Below are 23789 nucleotides of genomic sequence, written 5' to 3'. Positions count from 1 at the left end.
CTGAGATCTAAGTTGATGTGATACATTTTGCAAAGCATGTGCTTCAATGACTGTAATATACCCCCAGCCAGAGGCTCCTCCCCAAAGAAAGGCAGCTGCCTTCCCTTTCAGCAGCCTGGGATATCAAGGCAATTCACTGAAGTAATAACTTATTCACTGAAACCTGAAGAAATGACAGAGAAATGGAAACTTCTCCAAATACCTAAGATATTGAAGGAAAAGTCAAAATCTTAGAAGAATCAGGTGCACTGATAGCTCATATCTGATCTGTATTTTGACAGATATTATGTTAAGATGATGTTACTAGTGATGACCATCACTGTAATTATGTAATTATTTTAGCATTTAGCATAATGCATGATACATTGCATTATGTAGCACCTTTTAAACCAAGGATCCCAAAATACTTAGCAAATGTGATTTTCTCTCACAGCACCTGCGAGGTAGGTGTTTTTTCCAGCCGTTTTATAAATGAGCAAACGGAAGCACAGCAAAGTGAGGATGCCTGCTTAAGTGACCCACACGATGGCAGCAATAGAACCTGAACCCAAGCTTCCCCACCCTTCCTTCCTATAAACCTCAATAACAGAGCTTGCAGAACACCCCCAAACAGCATTGCTGTTAGAGGTACTTGGATGTTTCAGATGTGAGAGAGATTACATCTATCAACAGCAGGGCTAAATCCTTCAGTAACATTGCTCCCTGTTCAAATAGTTTCTCATGTGCTTTGCAAAGGTATGGAAGGGGCATCTGACACTAGTGCCAAGCTTTTGTTAATTGTAACGCACACGTAAATTTATATTTTTCTCCATGTGATATACTGTCCTTCTGGCCTCCTACCAACTTATTTCTATACACGTATCTGCCTGAGCCAGAAAGTGTGAAATGTATTTAGTGACATTGTATGGAGGGAAGCAGGTGAGATTACATTTGGCAAAATCTCCTTGGAGGTAATGTTTGTTCTGAAAGAGCAGGAAAAAAAAATTCTCCAGTTTATTTTGTTACGTAGCATTTTATATACATTCTACCCGCTGACCAGGTTTAATCCTTGGATGAGCAAGCAGAGTTGTCTTCCAAACATACAGAATATTTAATTCTCAAGTTTAAATTCCCATTTATTTAACTGCAGCCTCCCTGCCAGTCCTAAGTTCATTTCTTAGTGGAACTGCAAATACTGTACACATTACGTGGCAATATATGTAAAAATTCAATGTAACAGCACACACAATATTAATAATCACATCCAGTGTGTCTCCCTGACTGTGCATTATTTCTGAATTGTTTTTGAAAAAGAGTTATTTACTTATTTACTTTTGCAGAGAGGATATGAAGACATTACCGTGAGTTCTAGTTTCCCAGAACCAGATTTTTATCTCAGATGCACAGTATGGTAAATCCTAGCAGTTGTTAGGAAGTTGCTTTTTGAGATAAATGCAATACTTCAGGACCTGAGAATGAAATCTGGTGCTTTTAACGCATGTATTATTTCTATGAGCAGAGCTTAACACGCGTAAATTGGCAATCCAAGAAAGGAACTAGGAGTGGGAAGAAAAACACTTTTTACAAAACCCCTTCACCAGTTCATTTCCTCTGGTGACACCTGTAAAATACCTACACCCTAGGCCTCATTTCTTAAAAAAGAAAAGAAACGTATTTACATTGGTAAAAATCCTAACATCTGAGATGTTTCTTGCTTGACATGTCATTCCAGATTCTGTGCATTTCTTCTGGAGAGATCTGATGCACGGTGATAACTCGGCGATACCTACACAAACTGTAGGCCATTTTCCAGTGATTGAAGCCACTGTTCTGGAAAGGATGGATGCCCAGCTTTCGAAGACACAGTCCCACATATACATCTTCCAGGTGAAGCAGCCTGGTGTGGAGTGAGGTCTTGTAAATGAGTTCAGCCACATCAGCTGAAAAGATATAGCCGGTCCCCGAGCAGAAGGGTGGGTAGTTACTGTCAGGGTACAAATCCCTAGGCATATACCACTTACTGCGGACGTCTCGGATTGGCCCTCCGTTGATGACATAGCCAGTAAAATACCTTCTTCTTGGCTTGGTGGACGGTTTTAGTAGTTTATAAATAAGGTTGTCCATGTTGACAAAAATGTCGCTGTCTGTTTTCATGACATACTTGGCTTTTGAACAAAAAGTGGCCACCCACCTCATCCCCATTAAGGTTTTGAGGGTAAGGTTGTGGTAGGAATCAATGAAGTCCTCCACGATAATGTCGTGAAAGATCTGGCTTTCTTGCTCCACCATCTGATTGAGAACGGGATCAGCGTTCTTGCCCAGGAGGAAGAGAGTGGCTATCTTGATCCCTTTAAAGTTGTTCTCATCCCCCCAGGTCTCTCGGATCGCCTGCCGGGCATCAAATTCCTTATGGGTGGTGCTGATGAGGATAACGAGGAAAGGAATGTTTTTCTCACACTTGTTGGGCTCATTTATAAGAAATTCAAAAGAATGGGGGTTTATAGGTCGAGTTCTTATGTTGCCAAAGGTGAAGTTTTTCCTGGCAACTGTTAGATGGCTGAACGGCTTGGAGCCAGTGTAGGAAGAAGTAGGGCGAGTGACACTCAAGTACCAGAGAGCGCTGGCCCAGCACACGACTGTCAAAACGTATAAACAGGAGACCTTTGAAGCCATTGTCTTGAGAGCACGTCTATTCCCAATATTGAAGAGTATGCCTTCTCGGCATTAGTTTCTTTTCATTTGGCAAAGGTAGCATATTACTAGTAAATCTTAAAGTTCGACAGAGAAGAGTGAGTGCAGGACTGTCCATGGGTCTCAGTGGCCGTCTGGCACCTCTGTATTCACTCTACTTTTCTCCAAATCTGATACAAGGGTCCATGTCTCATAAATCTTCCTCTTAACTCTGCAAAATCAAAGTACAGTTGTCATTCAGATTTACTTAGTCATTTCACATCCTCAAATAAACATAATAAGGGTATAAGGATTACCCATGCTGATTAAAATAAACACAGGCATTCATTTCCATCAGTATTGACAACTCCCTGACACAAGCATTCTACCTTTCTTCCCTTGATAGGAGTTGTTTACAGATATTCATAGCTCCATGGTATTAGCAAATACATTATAAACTATAGATGAACCACGAAGGAAACGGAATATTCGTAATTTTAAAAAAGATTCCCCCTCTTCACAAGAGGCCTTCTTTGCAGTTAAATATCAATACTTTCTGATGCTAAAGTCTTCTTTCAACCAGGAAAATGTCACCCATGGCCTCATATCTTCCATTTTTCTCAAGTCTAAGTTTGGGTTTGCTTGATTCTGATGAAGTCATCAGTTCTCAACATCTCCTTGTTTTCTCTAGCCCCGTTCTTGAAAATGTGTCGATCACCACTGGAAAATCTTTGCTGAAATTGTCTTCCTTGGCTTTGACTTAGAAGTAATTCCCAACTTTTCTCGCTTTTTTCCTTATTTTGGCTCTCACAAATGTTAGCCCCTCATTCTCAGTTTTCTGTAATGCTTCGTATGGAGAATATCCTTACCCCTCATGCATGGAGACCATGGCCCTACTGTCCTTCAGAGAGTGGGCAGCATTCATTTTGGAGCTGATCTAAATGGTATCGCTTTTTGTGGTTTTCAGCAATTCACCCTTATGTTCCTTTGGTGAAATTATACTGTCCTCTTTTAATTCTTTTTACTTAGTTACACTTGCCTGTAAACATGGCAGGAGTATAATAAGGGAGACCATTGAGGTTGGGGGGCCACAAATTCAATGGAGATGTGACAGAGCACTTTAACTGATGTTCAAATTAAAAAGTTGTCCTTCAGAACCGTAATCCTTTCTAGAACTTCTGCTGCTATCGTGTCAGTCAAAAATATATGCCAGGTTACGACAACAATTCATGTAAAAAATTATCTCTTCCTTCTTAGATCGAAATGTGCAAAATGTGTCTTGGAGGACAGAGATAGCCGATAATGGATATCAGTTTCACCAAAGTCTGCTTTAAAGAAAACTAGGCACTTAAATGTATACACTGTGTTGAAAGAATTTAACTGGGATTACAGATTGAAAATCATGTTTCCAAGCACAATAGTCATAATGAAATGAAAAGACATGATGGGCAACAGCAGAGGTAATACACATCTTCTTGTCTAAGCCAAGCACTGACTGTGAATATATGATCCGTATGAGACCAGCCGTGACTCAGCGCAGTTATGGTTCTAACTAAATGAGTATTAGAATGGCTTCAAGCAGCATGACTCTAGGCATAGTCAGGCCTTCATCCGACCCATATTAAGTACTCTCTAAATATAGGCTCCAGTATCCTTGGCCTTCTGGAGGGAATTTCTGCTCTAAAGATAAAAAGGATGTGCTGTGCAGCAAGCTTTGAAACTTTAAGCAGTAAGCCAAAGGAAGTGTGAGAAATCAGCAACAGAGAGTTTAGAAAAGGGTTTCTCACCTTGGGATACACAGACGTCGACTCCATTTGAATGCCAAAGGGACGTGAGTGAGTCTCAAGATGGTACTAGAAACCAAACTTTCTCCACCATTGTCCTAGCCTAGGATCTGATTCTTATGAGCCTACCTTTATCATCATATAGCCCTTGTCACCTTTCACACTTTCCTACTAAACTGTGAGCCACCCATCACTGAACTGTGAAGGGGCTCCCCAAAAGCAGCACCTGGAAGGGGCTTCTACCAAGTTCTCTTCTGGAGCCACTAATCAGGCTATCAATCCGGGGTTAAGGGCGTGCTGCAACGTATTGGAAAAACAGAAACAGAACGCATACGCCTCCTCAAGGAACTCACAGTCTAGGAGGAAAGACGGCAAGTGAATGATTAAAACAGTGGGATAGACATTTTCATCATAAGGCTAATGGAGTACATAGGAGAGGTGGGCTGGTGGACAGGGCATGGGAGAACTAGGGACGGTCCTGCAGACTGTGCAGAGTGCTTCTCCAAAGGGACCATTCTCCTAAATTGCAGTGTGAGTCCCACGCTCCATCCGCTCCCAGAGTCTAACAATGAGGTTGCCTTGGGGACAATGCCATGGAAAGTTCGTAGAAGTTATCTAAGCTGAATCTTCAAGGACATCTAGGAATTATCGGGATGAGGGTCGGGCATTCCAGGCAGAGGGACCAGCATATGCAAAGGCATAACATGAGAGAGCCTAGTGTGTGCCAGGGCTGTAGAGTAAAGGAAGAAGACAGGGCGATGGGGTGGTGGCTGTGGAGACAGGCGGGGGTCAGATGGTGAGTGGTGCTCAGAAACTCTTCTTAGCCGAGGAGCTGGTTACCCATCTTTGCAAACTAAAGGGCGTAAGGGAGGATTCTACCTTCCCCAAATCCTGTCCACTGATTTTCAAGAGCAGTTCATTTTTCCATATTAAGGATATCTATCTCCCATAGCTCTGTGCCCCAGAAGAATAAGCAAAAATTGGTTTTATCTGATAACTTTCTGTATGGTTTTCCAGGAGAAGGGACTCCATAAACACAGGCAGCTGGGCAATTTAAAAAGAGCTAAAAGAGGGAGAAATATGAGAGGAATAGGTGAGAGCATGAATAAAATATATGTATTTACAAACCCTTTTCACAGAAGAATGAGCATTCTTCCCTAGACAGCTAACAAACATGATACTTCGTACCATTGTTACTGTAGGCCTCATTTAAAAATGTGTATAGTGCACCAGGCACTGTGCTATGCGCTGTATTCAACGCCATGGATTTTACAGAGTTTCGTTCCTCACGGTTTTACAAGGGAGATATTTTCTCCATTTTACAGATGAGAGAATGGAAACTTAGAGATAATAAGTGGCTTGTTCAAGATCACACAACAGGTGAGTGACCAGGTAAGTAATCATCCCAAGTTTCCTAAGGCCTGTTAGGACAACAGGCAAAATCTTGCATGAGAAAGCCCAGGGTGGAAGGGATTATCTCAGGCTGCTAGTCTCCCAGGATCCATAGGACACACAAGTGATGTGTGTCCATCGCTTGAATTTTTTTCTAGTTTTTGGTTTGCTACCCACCGCACTACACCAATTCTGAAGGGATCCTTGGTCATCAAAAAATGATGATTTGCAAAGAGCACATTAAAGCCTGAAGATGCCGGGGGTGGGGGAGAGCTTTAGAAATTGAAATGGTTCAGAAACACTGCAGTTCCCTTTCTCTGACGTCCTGCAAAACACACACACACACACACACACACACACACAGTCACACACTGAAAGAATCACTCTCTCTACTGACTTATTTTTCAGACGAGAACAAAAGTAGGCACAGTGTTACATCTTGGTCACCAATAACAGAGAGGATTTGAAATGGGAACAGGAACCAGGCAGAATCTGAAGAGCGGCCAAGGATAATGTGGACCCGCAGCACGGGGTGCTCAGAAACGTCCTTTTTGCTCACAACCAAACCAACTTCTCAGGTGGCCAAACAAGCACAAAAATAGACCTCTGGACCAGAAACAGTAACATAAGTCAAGACAGGAGAGAGCAGCTTGGTGCACTTAATGCTAATGAGTAATTTCATATATGTTGGATTAAGTAGATGGTAATGGGCCAGATGTCCTTGTTTTACTCCTTGAGTAACTTGCTGTGTGGCTTTCTGTGCCTTAGCAGCCTTGGGTATAAAATAAGGGCAAAAGTAACATCTGCTTTACTTCCAAATACGTTAAAGGTATTAATTGGTCGAGTTTCCGGGGAAAGAGTGTAATACAGATAGATGGTATTAGGATACAAAGAGCAAGTTCTAATGTGGCGAGGGGATTCTGTCAGTCCATCAGTTCATGATTTGGGATCCAGGCACATACATTGATCAATCCTTCTAGATACATAGGCTTGCTGTCAGTTTTTTGGGTTAGTGACTACACTGTACAGATTTTCTTGCTAGAGAACTCTATCTTCTTCCTGGAAAACTCAAAGACAAAGGTGCACCGAAAATCTAAGAAAATTCATCAGCTGAAAAGTTCTGGGGAAGAAGCTGAGTGTCACACAGCAGAATTCTCCAGAGGGTTCGTTTAGTTTTACAGGATTGAAACAAAAAACCCTGTTTAACAGACACGTTAATGTATCAGTAAAGTAGAAAGTGAAACACAAAACATTTGTTATTCCTTTTAGCAGCCCTACCACAACTGCAGACGCTGATGACACATTAACTTGTCATCCATTAAAGACAAATCCCTCCACACTCTTGCACTGTTGGTGGGAATGTAAATTGATACAGCCACTATGGAGAACAGTATGGAGGTTCCTTAAAAAACTGAAAATAGAATTACTATATGACCCAGCAATCCCACTCCTGGGCATATACCCTGAGAAAACCATAATTCAAAAAGAGTCATGTACCAAAATGTTCATTGCAGCTCTGTTTACAATAGCCAGGACATGGAAGCAACCTAAGTGTCCATCATCGGATGAATGGATAAAGAAGATGTGGCACAGATATACAATGGAATATTACTCAGCCATAAAAAGAAACGAAATTGAGATATTTGTAGTGAGGTGGATGGAGCTAGAGACTGTCATACAGAGTGAAGTTAAGTCAGAAAGAGAAAAACAAATACCGTATGCTAACACATATATAAGGAATCTAAGAAAAAAAAAGGTCATGAAGAACCTAGGGGTAAGATGGGAATAAAGACACAGACCTACTAGAGAATGGACTTGAGGATATGGGGAGGGGGAAGGGTAAGCTGGGACAAAGTGAGAGAGTGGCATGGACATATATACACTACCAAACGTAGAATAGATAGCTAGTGGGAAGCAGCCGCATAGCACAGGGAGATCAGCTTGGTGCTTTGTGACCACCTAGAGGGGTGGATAGGGAGGGTGGGAGGGACGGAGCCGCAAGAGGAAAGAGATATGGGAACATATGTATAACTGATTCACTTTGTTATAAAGCAGAAACTAACACACCATTGTAAAGCAATTATACTGCAATAAACATGTTAAAAAAAAAAGAAAGAAACATTCAACTAGAATATTTAAAAGATTCCACCCACCCCCTCCACCCGGGGGCCTTACTGTATTGCAGATTACCTCATTCACAGAACACCTTCGGTAACCATGCACCTTCACCTTTCAGAAAGTTAATGGGGCAGAATTTTCAATTTGAGAAGCACATGTTTCTCCTAGAAATCGCATCCTGGATAGTCTTATTCTGAGTAATTTATTTTTTTAAAAAGCCCCTGAATCTGCTAAAAGTTCTGTTGTAGAGCCAGAGGTCAGTCCCAAGAGCAAGTGGGTAGTGTCCCTTGGGTGACCTGTGCATAGTCTGGGTGCCAAGTTCATGTCCTTCTCCATCATAGTTCAAGCAGGCACAAGTCAAGTCTGATTTCCTAAGCCTCGGTTACCACTGAGTTGGCTTGACAATTATATCAGCTGCCCTACACCCGCGGGCAAGGCTGCAGGGGCCCCAGCAAACGGCCTGTTTCCACTCTGGTGTCTCAAGGAATATAATAGCTTCTTCATTGGTTCATCAGAGATGCACTGAACACCTGTTGACGCCAGGCACTGTTCTACAAGCTGGTTAAGATGGATGGGGAGCTTACTTTCTAGGAGAGGGAGGCAGAAATTAAACACATGATAAATGAATGCAAAAATACGTTCACGTAGAGATAAGTGCCGGGATGTAAATAAAGTGAAGCAATGGAATGGAGACTGAACAGAGGTGGAACGGGGAGGGGCTACTTTAGGTAAATTGGTCTCTCTGAGGGGGTGACACTGGATCTGAGAATAGAAGGTCTTGCTAGTTCTGGTTCAGTCCTTGAGTCTTTCACTAAGTTTATGTTTCTCAGCTTGGATCTTTGGAATTAATGCTTCCTCAGGAGCATCTTTCTGGTTTTTGACCTCTGCCCCTCCCTCGTTTTTTGGATTTTCTTGGCTTCATGTTTCTCGGCTGTGGCCATTCCGCCCACTCCTGCAAATGCCCTCAGCTTCTAGATAGGTAGGTTATCTACTGTCTTAGTTTGCTACGGCTGCCATGACAAAGCAGCACAGAGCGGAAGCTTAAATGACATAAATGCATTGCTTCACAGTCCTAAAGGCTGGAAGTCTGAACAGATGTTGGCAGGGTTGGCTTCTTCTGAGGACTCTGAGGGAGAAATCTGTCCCATGACTCTCTCCTAGCTTCTGAGGGTCTGCTGGACATCTCTGGTGCTCCTGGCTTGTAGATACATCACCCAGATCTCTGCCTTCATCTTTCCTTGGCGTTCTCCCTGTATGTGTCTCTGTGTCGAAATTTCCCCTTTTTTATAAGGACACCAGTCATATTAGATCTCACTCCAATGACCTCATTTAAAAACGCTGCTTCCAAATAAGGTCACAGAAATTCTGAGGTACTGGGGCTGGGACTTCAGTGTATCTTTTCGGAGAGACATAATTCCACCTGTATCAACTACTTTCCTGGGTAGCAACAAAATGAAATACTTTGCTTGACAAGACTTCACTCCTCCACACATTTTATTTTCTTGATTTAAACAGGTAAATCCTTGGGTTTTGGTAAATTAACTTTGAAAGGATGAACAATTTGTAACTAGCATTCAAAGGGGGATGAGACACAAGTGTGAAACGGGACACAAAGTTTGGTTTGCTTTTACATTTAAAAAAGCTAGTTCAGATTATTTTTTAAGATCATGTGAAGAATATGGGACAGTTTATTTATTTTATTTAAGCAGTCCTTTGTTCCTTCCACTTCTCTTTCCTTTGGGCCCCCCCTTAAAAACACTAATTAGTTGAGAAAGCTATGTCAGGGATGTGGCCAATTTTCCAAAAGGTTGGGGCCAACAGTTCTTGAAATACTGACTTGGTTTCTTGAGAATAAGGACAGTTCTCCTGGTCAGCTCTAATTACCAGCATTTCTATTATTCTATTTCTATTAGAGCCAATTTTGAATATTCAGAGACCACATGGCACTAAAGAAATGGTCTTAACATTAAAATCCACATAGTAATTTTAAAACCATGGTGTAGAAACATAAACCAGTTGAAAAAAATAAGCCCATTTTTAACCAGTTAAAAGAGAGGAATGAAAAGAAGACAGAAATTCAGAAAGAGAGAGAGAGAGAAAGGACTAACTAAATACTAGTGCTTATGAAATGCTCCTGAAATGAATGAGAAGCTGGCTGTACAACCCATCGTGGTAGTGTAGGGTAAAAGAGATTCGTTCTGAAAAATGTTTTGATCTCAGATGGCTTTCCTCAGAGCTGGTCAATCAGTGAAATCAAAGAATCTTCATTCTGTGGGGAAATCCAGGAACTCAGGCTGCAGCAGAACTAATTGATAAACGAGCCCCGAAGGCCAGAGAGTCTACTCAGCTGCACTGATTTAGCGAATGGTTATCCTGATGCCATACTAGCTCCCTTCCTCTCGCTCTTGTAATTATGTTCTAAATAAGCACAGGAGAGGAAGAAATAAAGCACTGGTCCTTGAAGGCAGAATTTCATAAACCATTATATTATACAGCTTGCTAACTTATTATCTCTTCAAATCACAGAGGGCTGGCCTTTCTTTGAAGTAAGGCCTCTGTGGCTGTGGAACGCACCATATACCCATGAAGTCGAAATCCCTGAATGCTCGTAGAAGTTAAGTGTTCTGACTCCTTTGCCTCAGAAAGACAAAGAACTAATCTGTTTTTTTTAAAAAAATTAATTATGAAGTCTTTCAAAGAGACCCCATAATTGAACTTACCCAACAGATCATTTGCAACGAGGAAGCGGCAGAAAGCAAAAGGTAATATTCGTCATGACTTGGCAGTTGAAGTCATTTCCTTCTCAAATCTGGAAGAAATTATTTGAACCTTTCTTTCTTCAGTTCAGTATACCTTGAAATTTCTTGAAAGGGCCTTTATAAATCCCTGCATTCAGAAGAATGGGGCCAGCTTGAAAGAGGAGTGGTTGGGATGAGGATGCCTTTGTATGGGCTTAGGGCTCCTGCTATTCTGAAAGCTACATTCTATTTCACTGCAGAAAAAGAGCACTTCGAATTAGAAGGGAAGATTATAGCTTTCTTCAAATCAATGTGTTGCCCTAGTTCTAGAATTCAGGGAATTTTTAAACATTGCTACAATCCTCTCAGGAAAAACTGAAAATGAGGATATCTCATTATTTTAAATAAATCCTTGGCTTCCTTTCCAGCGATGGATATGACTTTTCCCGGACTGGGGCACGAACGCGTGTCCCCTGCGTCGGCAGGCGGACTCTCAACCACTGCGCCACCAGGGAAGCCCGATATTGTGTCTTGACTGCCTTATATGAGGATGTTTTTAAAGATGGGCAGAGCAATCACTTGTTCAACCATAGGACTTGGGAACCTGGTAATGTGGTCGGGCCTTGGATAAGGGCTTCTCTACTGGGAAAGGAAATGCCAGGATGTTTCATTACAGATTTGGAAGAGCATGGGAGGAAAGACATCCTGCTAATATAAACAGCAGCTGGGAGAATTTAAAAATGATGAGCCATGTGATACCAAAAAGAGTTTTCACTTGGCCCATTATTTTGGGGGAAAACTGATTAAAAATGGCTATTTTTAGAAACCAGAAAGATGTTAGTGTATTACTGTCTGAAATTTACAAAGTCTAAGGAGAGCTATTTCTTAGACAGGCTCACCACAGAGAGATAATATTATTTTAGGTCAAATTTCAAAGAACGATGTAAGTACCATTTAGCAACTGATAACATAGGGATGAGAATTTGCAATTTTTATTTTCTTTTTTCCCCCTTTTCTAATTTGAACGCCCCTTTATACAATATCACTTAATTGGAATATGTAATAGCCAAAAGTAATTTCATGTAGATGCTCTCAATGGAAATTATTCTGTAGGCAGTCAATCTTATGGCACTGGGAGAACTGGATTCAACTTCCTGATTTTAGTCATTGGTTCTGAACTCAGTGCATCTCTGCCTTGTTTCCTCATCTATCAAATGAGAATGGTAACATCTGGACATACTGAGTGTAAGGATCAAATTTCAAAAATTATTTGAAAGTAATTTGTAAGCTGAACACTGCGACATGAATTAGAAGTATTATCATGGTTAATATAAACATGATAAAGACAAATCCTGAGAGGATCACCTATAAAATGTATCCTGAGCAATGATCAGTCAATGCATCTTGAGTATGTAGTACAAAAGCAGTGTTCTTACTTGTCTGTTGCTCCAAAAAGCTTAGTATTTCCAGTTGAATGTTTTCATAAGAAATTTCAAGGTCATTTTATATCGTCTATATTAAAAAGGTCTTGCACTTTGGCCAAAAAAATGGGGGGTTTATGCAAGTTAGAGGAAACGTCATTATGAGTATTATTATGAGCACTGATGTGAGGTAGAATTAAGTCTTCTCAAATAGGACTTAAGAATATGAAAAATCTACCAGATTTAAATAGCCCTTTGAGTAGCATTTACATAGCCATAATTAACATTCTATGTACACCAAGACAGCCTGAAATGGCTACGCCATGATTCTTTTACAGATGCTTAAGACAAAGCCAATACAAGATTCATGATTTTTTTTCTTCGTAGGATTGTCAAGGTTTTTAATAGAATCTATCAGAAATGTACTATTACGAAGTATCTCACCATGTCAACACTTAACTAAGAGACTTACTAGTTTTCACCATTAGAATTGGCTTTATGAATTGTTCTAGAAATGCACCCGAAGGAATGCCCGGGTGACAATGATGGTTTTGTTTGTCAGAGTAGCTTTTTAACCATGCCCTTTTGTTTCTGACATCTCTGGTTTTGTACATAATTTTCTTAAATTAGTACCTACTGGTCCATCAGATGGAAATGCTGCTGTTTGTTTCATTCTCATTCTCAGTCAGCTGCATTGCTTCTTCCCCAGTCTTGCTCCCCACAAGTTGTTGACCAAACACTTGCTTGGCTTCCTCCTCATCAGACACTACTTTGTGCCTGGGATTTGTTTTTTTTTTTTTTTTTTTGTAGTACGCGGGCCTCTCACTGCTGTGGCCTCTCCCGTTGCGGAGCACAGGCTCCGGACGCGCAGGCTCAGCGGCCATGGCTCACGGGCCCAGCCGCTCCGCGGCATGTGGGATCCTCCTGGACCGCGGCATGAACCCGTGTCCCCTGCATCGGCAGGCGGACCCTCAACCACTGCGCCACCAGGGAAGCCCTGTGCCTGGGATTTCTATTTCTACACATTCCCTTCTGTTTACAACTTCCTTTTTGCTAAAGATTCTAATTTCTCCAATGGTTAGACACCCAGCCTGCCAATTTTCATTCTACTGCTGCCTTGAACTCTTCACCACAATCAACCTTACATAGCTCTTGAATCTGTTTGAGGCTACACTGGACTCCTCTAGGTTGGATTCCACGGGCAGGGATTACAATATCAATCTCTCCCATGGGCTTTGGGTTCGATTCTCACTTGTGTGTCATTTCTCCATTTACTCTCCCCACTTCATTAATCCCCCACTGTTGCCTGTAATCTTTCTTCTTACTCCTGTGCCTTTAAATATTGTGGGGTAAGGTCTCATTATCAAAGAGACTGAGACAGTTTGTCTTCCAGGATTGACAGTAGACAGGAAAAGATTCTAGTTGTAGCTCTGCCATGAGATCTCTTTGGAAATGTACTGCCATCGCCATGCCACGCCCCCACCAAATCTCTCTTGGTTTAAAAATTGCATTAATCCTCACTGATCAGAAATTCTGCCACTGGTCCACGTACTCTCAACCCACTCAGTGAAGGTCTCTTCTAGATTCGGTGTTTGCAGCCTCTCTATTCCCACTGGCTCCTCTTTTGTCTTTAGAAGTGCTTATCTGCCCTTGCTTAGAAAAATGACAGGAGTAACAACAAACCCTTCTCCTGACCCTGGCCTCACACTCAATTAGCATGGTATTTTTCTCCTTCATTTCATAACCGGAGCCTCTAAATGAGTGCCCTTTCCTGCTTTTCTTCATTTCCTCACCTACTTAACTTGCAATTTATCAGCATGCTACGTGATGCCCTCCCTGCTCTCAGCTGCTTTTGATACACTTGGTCCCTCTCTTCTTTCAACTCTTACCTAGGATTCCTTCCTACTCACGTTTCTCTGCTCATCTTTTTCATGGTCCTCTGTATTCTCTTCTCTTCATCCCTCCTCTGCCTGCTCTTTACACTCTCCAAACCAGTACTCGGCCCTTGTTCCAGTCTCATCAGCACGGGGAGCTCATTCTTTTGAGAAAAGGCTTCCGCTGTCAACTTTCCAACAGCGTTCACTGGAAAGATGGAAGAGAGACCAAGAAACTTTACATCTCTTCCCATTTTCAGCACCCTGTTCTCTCTCTCAGACAGGGTATAAATGTCAACTTGTACCAAAGCAGGGAGACATTTGCCTTCCTCCTGCTTTTTGCTTTCTTTTCCCCTTGTAGACAATATATTTCAGAACACGTGTCCGAGTCCAATTTCTTAAACAGGGAAGTCTGCATCACAGACAAACTCAACAGACATATAGGGCAGGTTTTACTAATGACAACAGAAAGTAAAAACTGATTCTGTGCTTTCTGTTCACCTACATATATGAGAGGTTTTACTTTTCATTATATTTGAGATGTCAGGCAGTTTCTGAAACTGTGAAAATGTTGTAAAGTCCTATTCAGAGCGTGTTTTTACTTGGCCCATTAGAGATGACTTTCCATGAAATTCTGAGGCTATTTTTTGTTTAAGGACTGCATTTTAACAGTCATTTTTCAGTAAGTCACAGACAGATAGTACAGGTGACTTTTCTAAGAGATTTCAAGCTATTTGCTTTCCTTTTCCCTGATTATATAATTTGAAAACCCATCAGACAGTTTTAAAGTTTTGCAAAAGTAGAATTTAGGAAAGGTCTTTAAGTATAATTGGAAACAGGTCAGTTGTGAAAGGAACTAGTCTTGGAAAAAAATCTCACTTGCCATTCTACATTATATTTCTTCAGTCAAAACTGTAACCATTTTCACGACTGGGTAGATTATCATGGCACACCATTATTAAGATTTTTAAAATCATAATTATTTTGAAATAATATTTTTAAATAGTAGTTTCTATTTAATCATTGCTTACTATTTGCTAGGACTATATAAAGTGCTTTAACAAATAATATTTGTTCATACAATTTACATACTTAGAAGACACACCATTGCTTTCCCTGCCTCTACTCACATCTGTGATGTTCTCTACAGTTTACATAAAATCTTGCTAACAATTATAAGAAATAGGCACCCTTGTTCCCATTTTACAGAAGAGGAAACAGACCCAAAGAGATTAAGCAACTTGCTCCACCAGCATCTTATAGCTAGTGAGTGATTAAACCTGGATTTAAACCCAAGTCTGTTAAACTGTAATGTGTGGGTCCACACACTATATTCAGCATTTCACTTTTTACATGGTAGTCAGATTTTAAAAGTGTGTGTTTCTTATTTCCTTTAATAAACAATTATCCATGGAGTAATGTGAGAAATAGGGAAAACTGACTCACAGCTGCTGCAAATATTACCCTGGCTTTATGGGTCTTTCTGGCCCTGAGAGCCTTAGTTTCATAATGTAGATGTGTAGTTATCATTTTTAAATGAGAACTGGAGAAAGGATGAAGGACTCATCCCCATTTACAAGGCTACTCCCTTCACCATATTTAGATATGTAGAAAACCAAACCAATAATGATGCTTGGAGCACATGCAATTCTATGTCAAAAGGAACAGTTGCTCTTAAGGGATATTTTAATTAAGCTCTGAAGGCCAGATGAGCTACTCATCTCTACCGTAATGAAGCACTCATTTTTATCTTGTGGAGACTGTAAGACTTGGCATCTGAGGCTCTGTCACTTACTAGCTATGTGTCTGTAATCAAGTAAATTCTCCACTTACAGCAAATTTGGTAGATTAGCTAACTGATTTCCTATTCTAATCCCCCTTTAGCTTTTCTTCCAGGAAATGGGCCAGTTGTAAAAGAAGTTGAAGTCCAGACTAAATTTCCCAGGTCCCTTTACAACTAGGATAAAGGCATATGACCTAATTTCCACCAATCAGAAGCCTCTGGGCAAGACAAAGATGCAGGAGTGAGCAACAGAAGACAGCAGCGGCTTTCTGGTTATTTGGATTGACTGGAGAGCACACGGAGTGACAAAGGTATCTGGTTCTTCTGGAACTGCTGTGTTGAAATTTCCAGCCTCCAAATGTGAACATCGTAGGGGTGAATAGAGGCAGTGGAAGCAATGATGCATCCTCTAAAAGAGCTCCAAATAATTGTCAGGCACTGTTTAGGCTGTATTGTTCATGACGCTGCTGTCTGGCTGGTTAGTAACCAAACCTGGGTCTTGCCATCCCAGAGATTCCATGAACTACCTAATACCCTTTGACAAGTTCCTTTCTCCTTAACCTGGGAGAGTGGATTCTATTGTTTGTAACTAAGAACCCCAAGCCATACACCATTCTACTTCTTTAAGGATAAGATGAGATGGTAATCTAATTTTTAGGCTGGTTGTGAGGTACATGGTAAGCTTTAAAATGGCACATAGGGGCTTCCCTGGTGGTGCAGTGGTTAAGAATCTGCCTGCTAATGCAGGGGACACGGGTTCGATCCCTGGTCCAGGAAGATCCCACATGCCGCAGAGCAACTAAGCCCATGAGCCACAACTACTGAGCCTGCGCTCTAGAGCCCGTGAGCCACAACTACTGAGCCTGCGTGCCACAATTACTGAAGCCCATGTGCCCTAGAGCCCGTGCTCTGCAACAAGAGAAGCCACCGCAATGAGAAGCCCGCTCACCTCAACGAAGAGTAGCCCCTGCTCGCCACAACTAGAGAAAGCCCGCGCACAGCAATGAAGACCCAATGCAGCCATAAATAAATAAATAAATAAATAATTGAATCAGATGTTTTAAAAAATAAAATAAAATGGCATAGAAATTTTAATTTTTGTTATTATTAATTGCTGGCCACTTAAGCTTTGCTGGAGAGAACTACCAACCACCACAAAATAAATAAGTTCCTGCTATACTCACCTTGGAAAATGCTGCATAGTATTGCCCATGTGAGATGCAGCCTTTTGAATTAAGGATTATATTTGAAAACTCTATTATTCTCTCTCCGTGCTGTCTAAGAATGTATAGCATATGTCTTTGGACTAGATGTCACTTGGCCCATTTGTTGTGATCTTGCTTAGGGCAAAATACCCTGTATGACAACTGATTATTTCTTTCGGGGAACTGTTGTGCCCCTTTCTCCAAGATGAATTCACTGAAAACCACACAGCCTTCATTTAAAAACAGGACTCCAGGGCTTCCCTGGTGGCGCAGTGGTTGAGAATCTGCCTGCCAGTGCGGGGGACACGGGTTCAAGCCCTGGTCTGGGAAGATCTCACATGTGACGGAGCAACTGGGCCCATGACCCACAACTACTGAGCCTGCGCGTCTGGAGCTTGTGCTCCGCAACAGGAGAGGCCGCGATACTGAGAGGCCCGCGCACCGCGATGAAGAGTGGCCCCCGCTTGCCGTAACTGGAGAAAGCCCTCGCACAGAAACGCAGACCCAACACAGCCAAAAATAAATAAATTTTAAAAAATAAATAAATAAAAAATAAAAACAGAACTCCAAAAATACACTCTCAAAAATTGCTGAAAATTCATTTGGTTCTTTGTGATGTGTTAATTTTACTTATATAAGTATACATGGCATCATACATGTACCCACTCTTGAGTCTGGAGACATGCTGACAACTTATCCTCTGTTCTTTTTTTTGGTCCTCAAAAGGACCACTATAGTTTTATTTGCACGTATTTACTCATTATATTTGACAATCCCATGATTAAAATTTATAAATGTTACATTAAATATACAAACTGAAATGAAAATCCCCTACTTTAAAGGAGCTTATAGTAACTATAATCTAGAAGAAATAATTAGTTATGCCACTATAACTGAAACAGTTTATTATTGATGAGGATGACTGGGTTAAATTCATAGAAGAGACAACACGACTTAGGTTAAAAATTTTTTTAAAATGAAATCTCAATAGGAGAAAAATTGGTTGTCGGGGAGAGACATTCAATGATAAGATGAAAGTACTTGCAAAGAAACAAAGGTGTTAAATTGTTTGATTTATTTGGAGAATTGGGAGTTGTCCCGTATAGCAAATTCTTGGATTCATGACAGAGTGTAGTTAAAATTAAGAATGCAGAGGGAGTCCTTGCTCATGAGTATATTTCTTCTCCACCATACCTTTTATCATTTCTTCATCTTCAATATACTTTCATAACTTTACCATTGATTGTATTTTAGGTTGACTGTTTCTTTATGTCATATGGAAAAACCCCTCAATCCATAGGCTAGTTTCCTCAACTGCTTTTTTTTTTTTTTTTGGCGGTACACGGGCCTCTCACTGTTGTGGCCTCTCCCGTTGCGGAGCACAGGCTCCGGACGCACAGGCCCATCGGCCATGGCTCACGGGCCCAGCTGCTCCGCGGCACGTGGGATCCTCCCAGACCGGGGCACAAACCCGTGTCCCCTGCATCAGCAGGCGGACTCTCAACCACTGCGCCACCAGAGAAGCCCCTCCTCAACTACTTTTTAACTGCATCTCTTTGATAAACGGTAACTTCTGTAAGGGCAAAGATTTTATCTGGCTTTATCACTATTTTATTACTCTCATTATTATGTCTATCTTTATCACTATGTCTAAGCCTAATAGCATAGTGCGAGAAATACTGTAGTTAATAAATAAATAATTGCTGAGTAAATGGCTTCTAGATAGCCATAAACAGCAATCCATCATCCAACAGTAGCATCAACAAGAGCCCTTTGCTGAGATATCATAGATAAGTGGGCCATATTCTACAGCAAGTATTTATGTGATGTGCTGGAAAGATACACCAGAAGGTGCTTTTTGTAGTCTGGGTGTATGATAACTTCTCCTATGCCGGGCCCTTTTCACAATGCTATTCAAGGCAAATTTTTGCCTCTGATTTAATTCCTGAATTCTTGACTTAGTTATAATGATTCTAGATTAAAAATACATTTTCTGGATGAAAGATAAAGTTTCCGTAGGTGACAATAAAACACACATACACACAGTAACTCAGCATTAATAAGAGAGAAATTCAGGAAACACAGAATTTGAAGCTTTTCTGGGTGAATATTTTTCAAAGTTTTTCACGAGTTGTCAACTGTCACATCCTTGAATTATTATTTCCTGAATGTCTTTCTGAACCGATTTTTAATAAATTATCTTGCTTGCTGTTGTGGTGGGTCACTTGTGATCACATCCATCTTGTCCAGTTACAGCGGTAATATGTGTAACCTGGATCTCTAAGGAGTGATAAAGTGATGCAAATAGTGCTTTTTACCTTGGGTTACCATAGCCACAGTGATTATTTGCACCAGCTTCTGTGCTGTGTTCTTCTATGAAATCCCCTAACAAGATGCTTCACCTCATGTCACATCCAAACTACTGATAAGAATACATTCATTGAAAAGTTTGGAGCTGACATCATTTCACTGCCAAAATTGCCCTTCCAAAAAATTATCTTCAGAGCTATTGTTAGGTTGATTTTAATATGCTTGCAAATTCTTTATTTATAGAGACCATATGTTGCCGGATTCAAGAGGATAATTTGCATCCTGGGTAATAGGAATGGGGTGAAGAATAACCCTCTAATAACTGGAAAGTTTTCAAGGCATGAAGCACATGCAACAGCAATCATGGGCTCCGTGGTTCCCTGGGCATTGGTCAGTCCCAGAAAACTAGCAGAGAAGTGTTCATGCTTCTGGGTCTCTGGGGAGCTCTAGGGCATGGTTTCTGTGGCAGTTGTCAGAAATCAAGATTATTATTTATTTTCCACTTGGGTCAGAGAGCTAATAAGCAAATAAGTAAATTCCCAATAGGAGTAACATATTCTTCTAAGAGGAAGGAGGAGGTTTTTCAAAGTGCTGTCTTATAGGCAGAGTGATTCCAGCATCCTTATTATTTTGAGTTGTGAGATGCTGAAGGGTGGGAACACTGGGTTAAATGAGATTCTTCAGATTTACTCACTGCAGGATGGCTCAGAGCCTTTACTACGATCCTTTCCTTTGGGAAACTCAATACACAGATATAACAAGGCTCACTGAATTCTGTTATTACCAGGAGCTTCTTGGGTACACAGTCTGGGATGCTGTGGCCTATTGGACAGTTAAGATGCTCCATAACTTCCCTTTTGGAATTATGAATGACTATCACCACTTTTTTGTTATAGTATCTCTTGTTTCTTAAAAAAAAAGGTCTAAAAAAAGGCAGACTGGTCACAGCCCTTTGGCTACTTCATGGGGTGAACATAATCCTATTAGAGTATCTATTTTAAAAAACTTCTCGTTAGCCTAGTGCCTTATTACTTTTAATTTTCTTAACTTTTCTCTTTCTAACAGTGTATTTTAAGGCCCTCTTGCTTTGGAGAAAGCTTTTGTTTTAGTAGTACACAAAGGATGCATACTCAAGACAGAAAACGTAGAGGATCAAAATAAACAAAAAGAAGAAAATAAAAATCACCCATAATCCTATCAAGCAGATATGAGCATTGTTGACAAGTAGATGTAGATCTTTTATTTGCATTTTAGATATTTTCATTTATAAATATAGGAACATGTTGTGTGGACTTTTTTTTTTTTTTGCAGTACGCGGGCCTCTCACTGTCGTGCCCTCTCCCATTGCGGAGCACGGGCTCCAGACGCGCAGGCTCAGCAGCCATGGCTCACGGGCCCAGCCGCTCCGCGGCATGTAGGATCTTCCCGGACCGGGGCACGAACCCGTGTCCCCTGCATCGGCAGGCGGACTCTCAACCACTGCGCCACCAGGGAAGCCCGGTGTGGACATTTTAATATGCTTTTTTTCCACTTAGCAAGCAGGATCAACACTTTTGCATGCTATTACCTACTCTCACGCCACTTCATTTTCAATCACTGCCATATTTCACTTATGTAATCATTCTTCCACTGTTGGATGTTTAGTCTTAACAGGCTTCCTGCTCTTCCCAAGTTTACTCTGTTAGCATTCTCAGAGATTTCAGTGATGTGAATATCAGAACAGATGACAGTGTTCTCGGTTCTATAAAGCCTTGTCCTAGGAACTTCACGTCTCAGTTGCTGTATCAGAGAACAAAGGCATTGACAATGACCTGCCACCTGGAGTCCCTGAAATTATACTCATGGTGCTACAGACGGTGATAAGGCCCCAGCCCGACTCATCAATCTGCAGCTACAACTTATTCCCAGGCCACTAATACTTCAGAGGGACAATGCAAGCAACTTATGGGTCAAATCCACAGAAGGGCACGAAGTTAACCCTTCTGGCTCTTGGGATGTGGACAGTATGGGATGTGGGGATCTTTAGGATGGCAGCATGAGACAGTTCCCTGTTTTGTTTGAAGTCTTCCAGGCTATTTATCTCAGAGCTTGACCTGGAATGAATGCCCACATCACTTACATCAAAGATAATTCCTTCAGCACCATAGGAACAGTTATGAAAAGGCCGATAACATCATAGCCCAGTAGTCTCTTCAATGAGCCAACTCCAGTAATGAGTGTCAAGTGCTGAGAATTCATATCTGTAGGCTGACCACAGAAGTTCTTCCTGGCGTTGACAGGCGTGACGTGAGGGAGGCTGGTGGGCTGGATTTCGCTGGTCTAAATGGAACTCTTACTCCATGCATGTTATTTTAGGATGAGATCTTGATTGCCTCTCATCCTTGTTTCCTTAACTGTGAAGCACCTTGAAGCACCTTGAAGTAGTCTTTCATACAAAGGAGGTCAAATTGGACTAGAAATATCTTGGCTCTCTCTACAAGTCAAATCTTTATGAAAATTTGCAGCTACAAACTTTTAGTATTTAATTCCCAGGAGTTTGGATTTTGTCAGTAATTTTGAAAAACATTTGTTAAGGGATTTGTACCAGGAGGCAGTATTGTGAAGTGTTAAAACTATAGACAGTATATTGAGATAACCTGAGTTCAAATTCTGCCATTTACTAGCTGTATCACCGTTCTACAATCATCTCCTCAGCTGGAATACAGGAAAAGTGTGTCTATTTCAGATTCATGAAAATTAAATGAAATAAATATCAGGAAAGCACTCAATATCCATCTTGCACACAGAGATGCTTAATAAATACTATTATGATTAGTTTTAATATTGAAAGAAAATTATAAATATATTTAAATATTTTAATACAATTTATTATCAATAAGGATGCTATTATTAATTGTCTCTACTATGTGTGAGTGCTGTGCTTGTTCCTGGGGGTAAAAAGTTGATTAACATACTTTCCTCTAAGGAGTTGAAGTCTAGAGAGTAGTCACCTGCAGTTTATTTCAATATAGTGCTGTAAGTGATGAAATAAATGGTATACAAGTACGTATGAGATGTGGAGATGCATTGCTCAGTGTAGATGGATATAGGGGAGACTTAGTGGAGCCACATGGCGTGGGCAGTGGAATTTTACTTGCAGGGCATCAGCATGAGTTACTGAAATGCTGTGGTTGCTGCTTCCCTCTGGTGCTTTCAACCTGAGCTTAAATCCAAAGAACTGAAGAAACCTCAAGTGTTTTTGTTTTGTTTTGTTTTAACGATTGGCTTTTACTGTCTTACAGAAGATGTGAGAAAACAAGTCCCTGCTATTCTCTGTACAAAATAACTTTTGAAATATCATATATCTTTATATAGCCTAGTACAGGGAATACATTTTAATTCATTTGGGTTTTTTTTCAGCTTCTTTAATATGTACACCAAACCACATTCTATTCAAGTGTTTAAAAACCTAGACCAAATCAAGGTAATAGTTTCTGGTGTTTAATTATTTTATTTTTGGCTGTGTTGGGTCTTCATTGCTGCGTGCGGGCTCTTCTCTGGTTGCGGCGAGCAGGGGCTACTCTTTGTTGCGGTGCGCGGGCTTTCATTGCGGTGGCTCCTCTTATTGTAGAACATGGGCTCTAGGTGCGCGGGCTCAGTAGTTGTGGCGCACGGGGTCAGTTGCTCTGCAGCATGTGGGATCCTCCCGGACCAGGGCTCGAACCCGTGTCCCCTGCATTGGCAGGCGGACTCTCAACCACTGCGCCACCAGGGAAGCCTGGTTTCTGGTGTTTAATTAAGCAAAAACAAGCCAACCCCCCCCCCCGCCCCCTACAAAAGACAGTTATATTTTAAAGGAAACATTAGGGTAGGGAAAATTACTTAAATACATTAGCCTTTCATCCTTATTTCCTGTGGTTTCCCGTATTTTTCCTTCTCCCTGAGATATTCTCTTGGCAGCAAATACAGAATCTCAAGATCTGTACTACTGTAGACATTTGGATTTCTTGTGTCTTTGTCAGGGGCATTTTACTTTCCTAATTAGGAATGGGGCTTCAGTGGCTACTGGCTAAAAATCAAGCCTGATGTAGCTTCTCACCCACTATTAGGAAAAGCGGGAGGCTGGAACGGGCCTTTGGTCCTCAATAGATGCCTGATACATTTTATTTGTACATTTGCAGAAGCGGCTCAGCGAGTGTGGCAGTGCCACTGTGGCCAGATTTGCTAATTGGAGAATGTGAGAGAGTAGCCATATAATCTCAGGGTCTCCGGGGAATTTGCCAAACTGGAAGTTTAATCCCATCATTGTGTTTCTTATCCTAAAGGCATAGAAAGACACTATCTCCAATTTTTGGTCTCCATTCGGACACCAATGTGGCTTACAACGATCAAATGTCAGATGCGAATGAACTACAAAAGCCGACCTCGTCTTAAGGGTGAAGACCTTGCGCTGATCCATATTGTGTTCTAACACTGGACAGAGGAGATCGCTCTGGAGTAGCTTTTTTGAAAAGCTTTTTTAAAAAGCTGTTCAAG

At 41.1% G+C, this 23789-nt stretch overlaps 1 protein-coding gene across 1 annotated transcript; it reads right to left on the bottom strand.

Moving 5' to 3' along the window:
- Positions 1 to 1671: 1671 nt before the first annotated feature.
- Positions 1672 to 2652, bottom strand: B3GALT1 (beta-1,3-galactosyltransferase 1; the record flags this gene model as incomplete). The annotated part of the gene is made up of 1 exon (XM_082840977.1): positions 1672 to 2652. The coding sequence occupies one exon, from the start codon at positions 2650 to 2652 to the stop codon at positions 1672 to 1674; it is 981 nt and encodes a 326-aa protein (XP_082697103.1).
- Between the last annotated feature and the right edge of the window lie 21137 nt (positions 2653 to 23789).

The sequence above is a fragment of the Leucopleurus acutus genome (assembly GCF_964270905.1).
Source record: "Leucopleurus acutus genome assembly, chromosome: 6".
NCBI lineage: Eukaryota > Metazoa > Chordata > Mammalia > Artiodactyla > Delphinidae > Leucopleurus > Leucopleurus acutus.
This window is presented reverse-complemented; position numbering and strand designations above follow the sequence as displayed.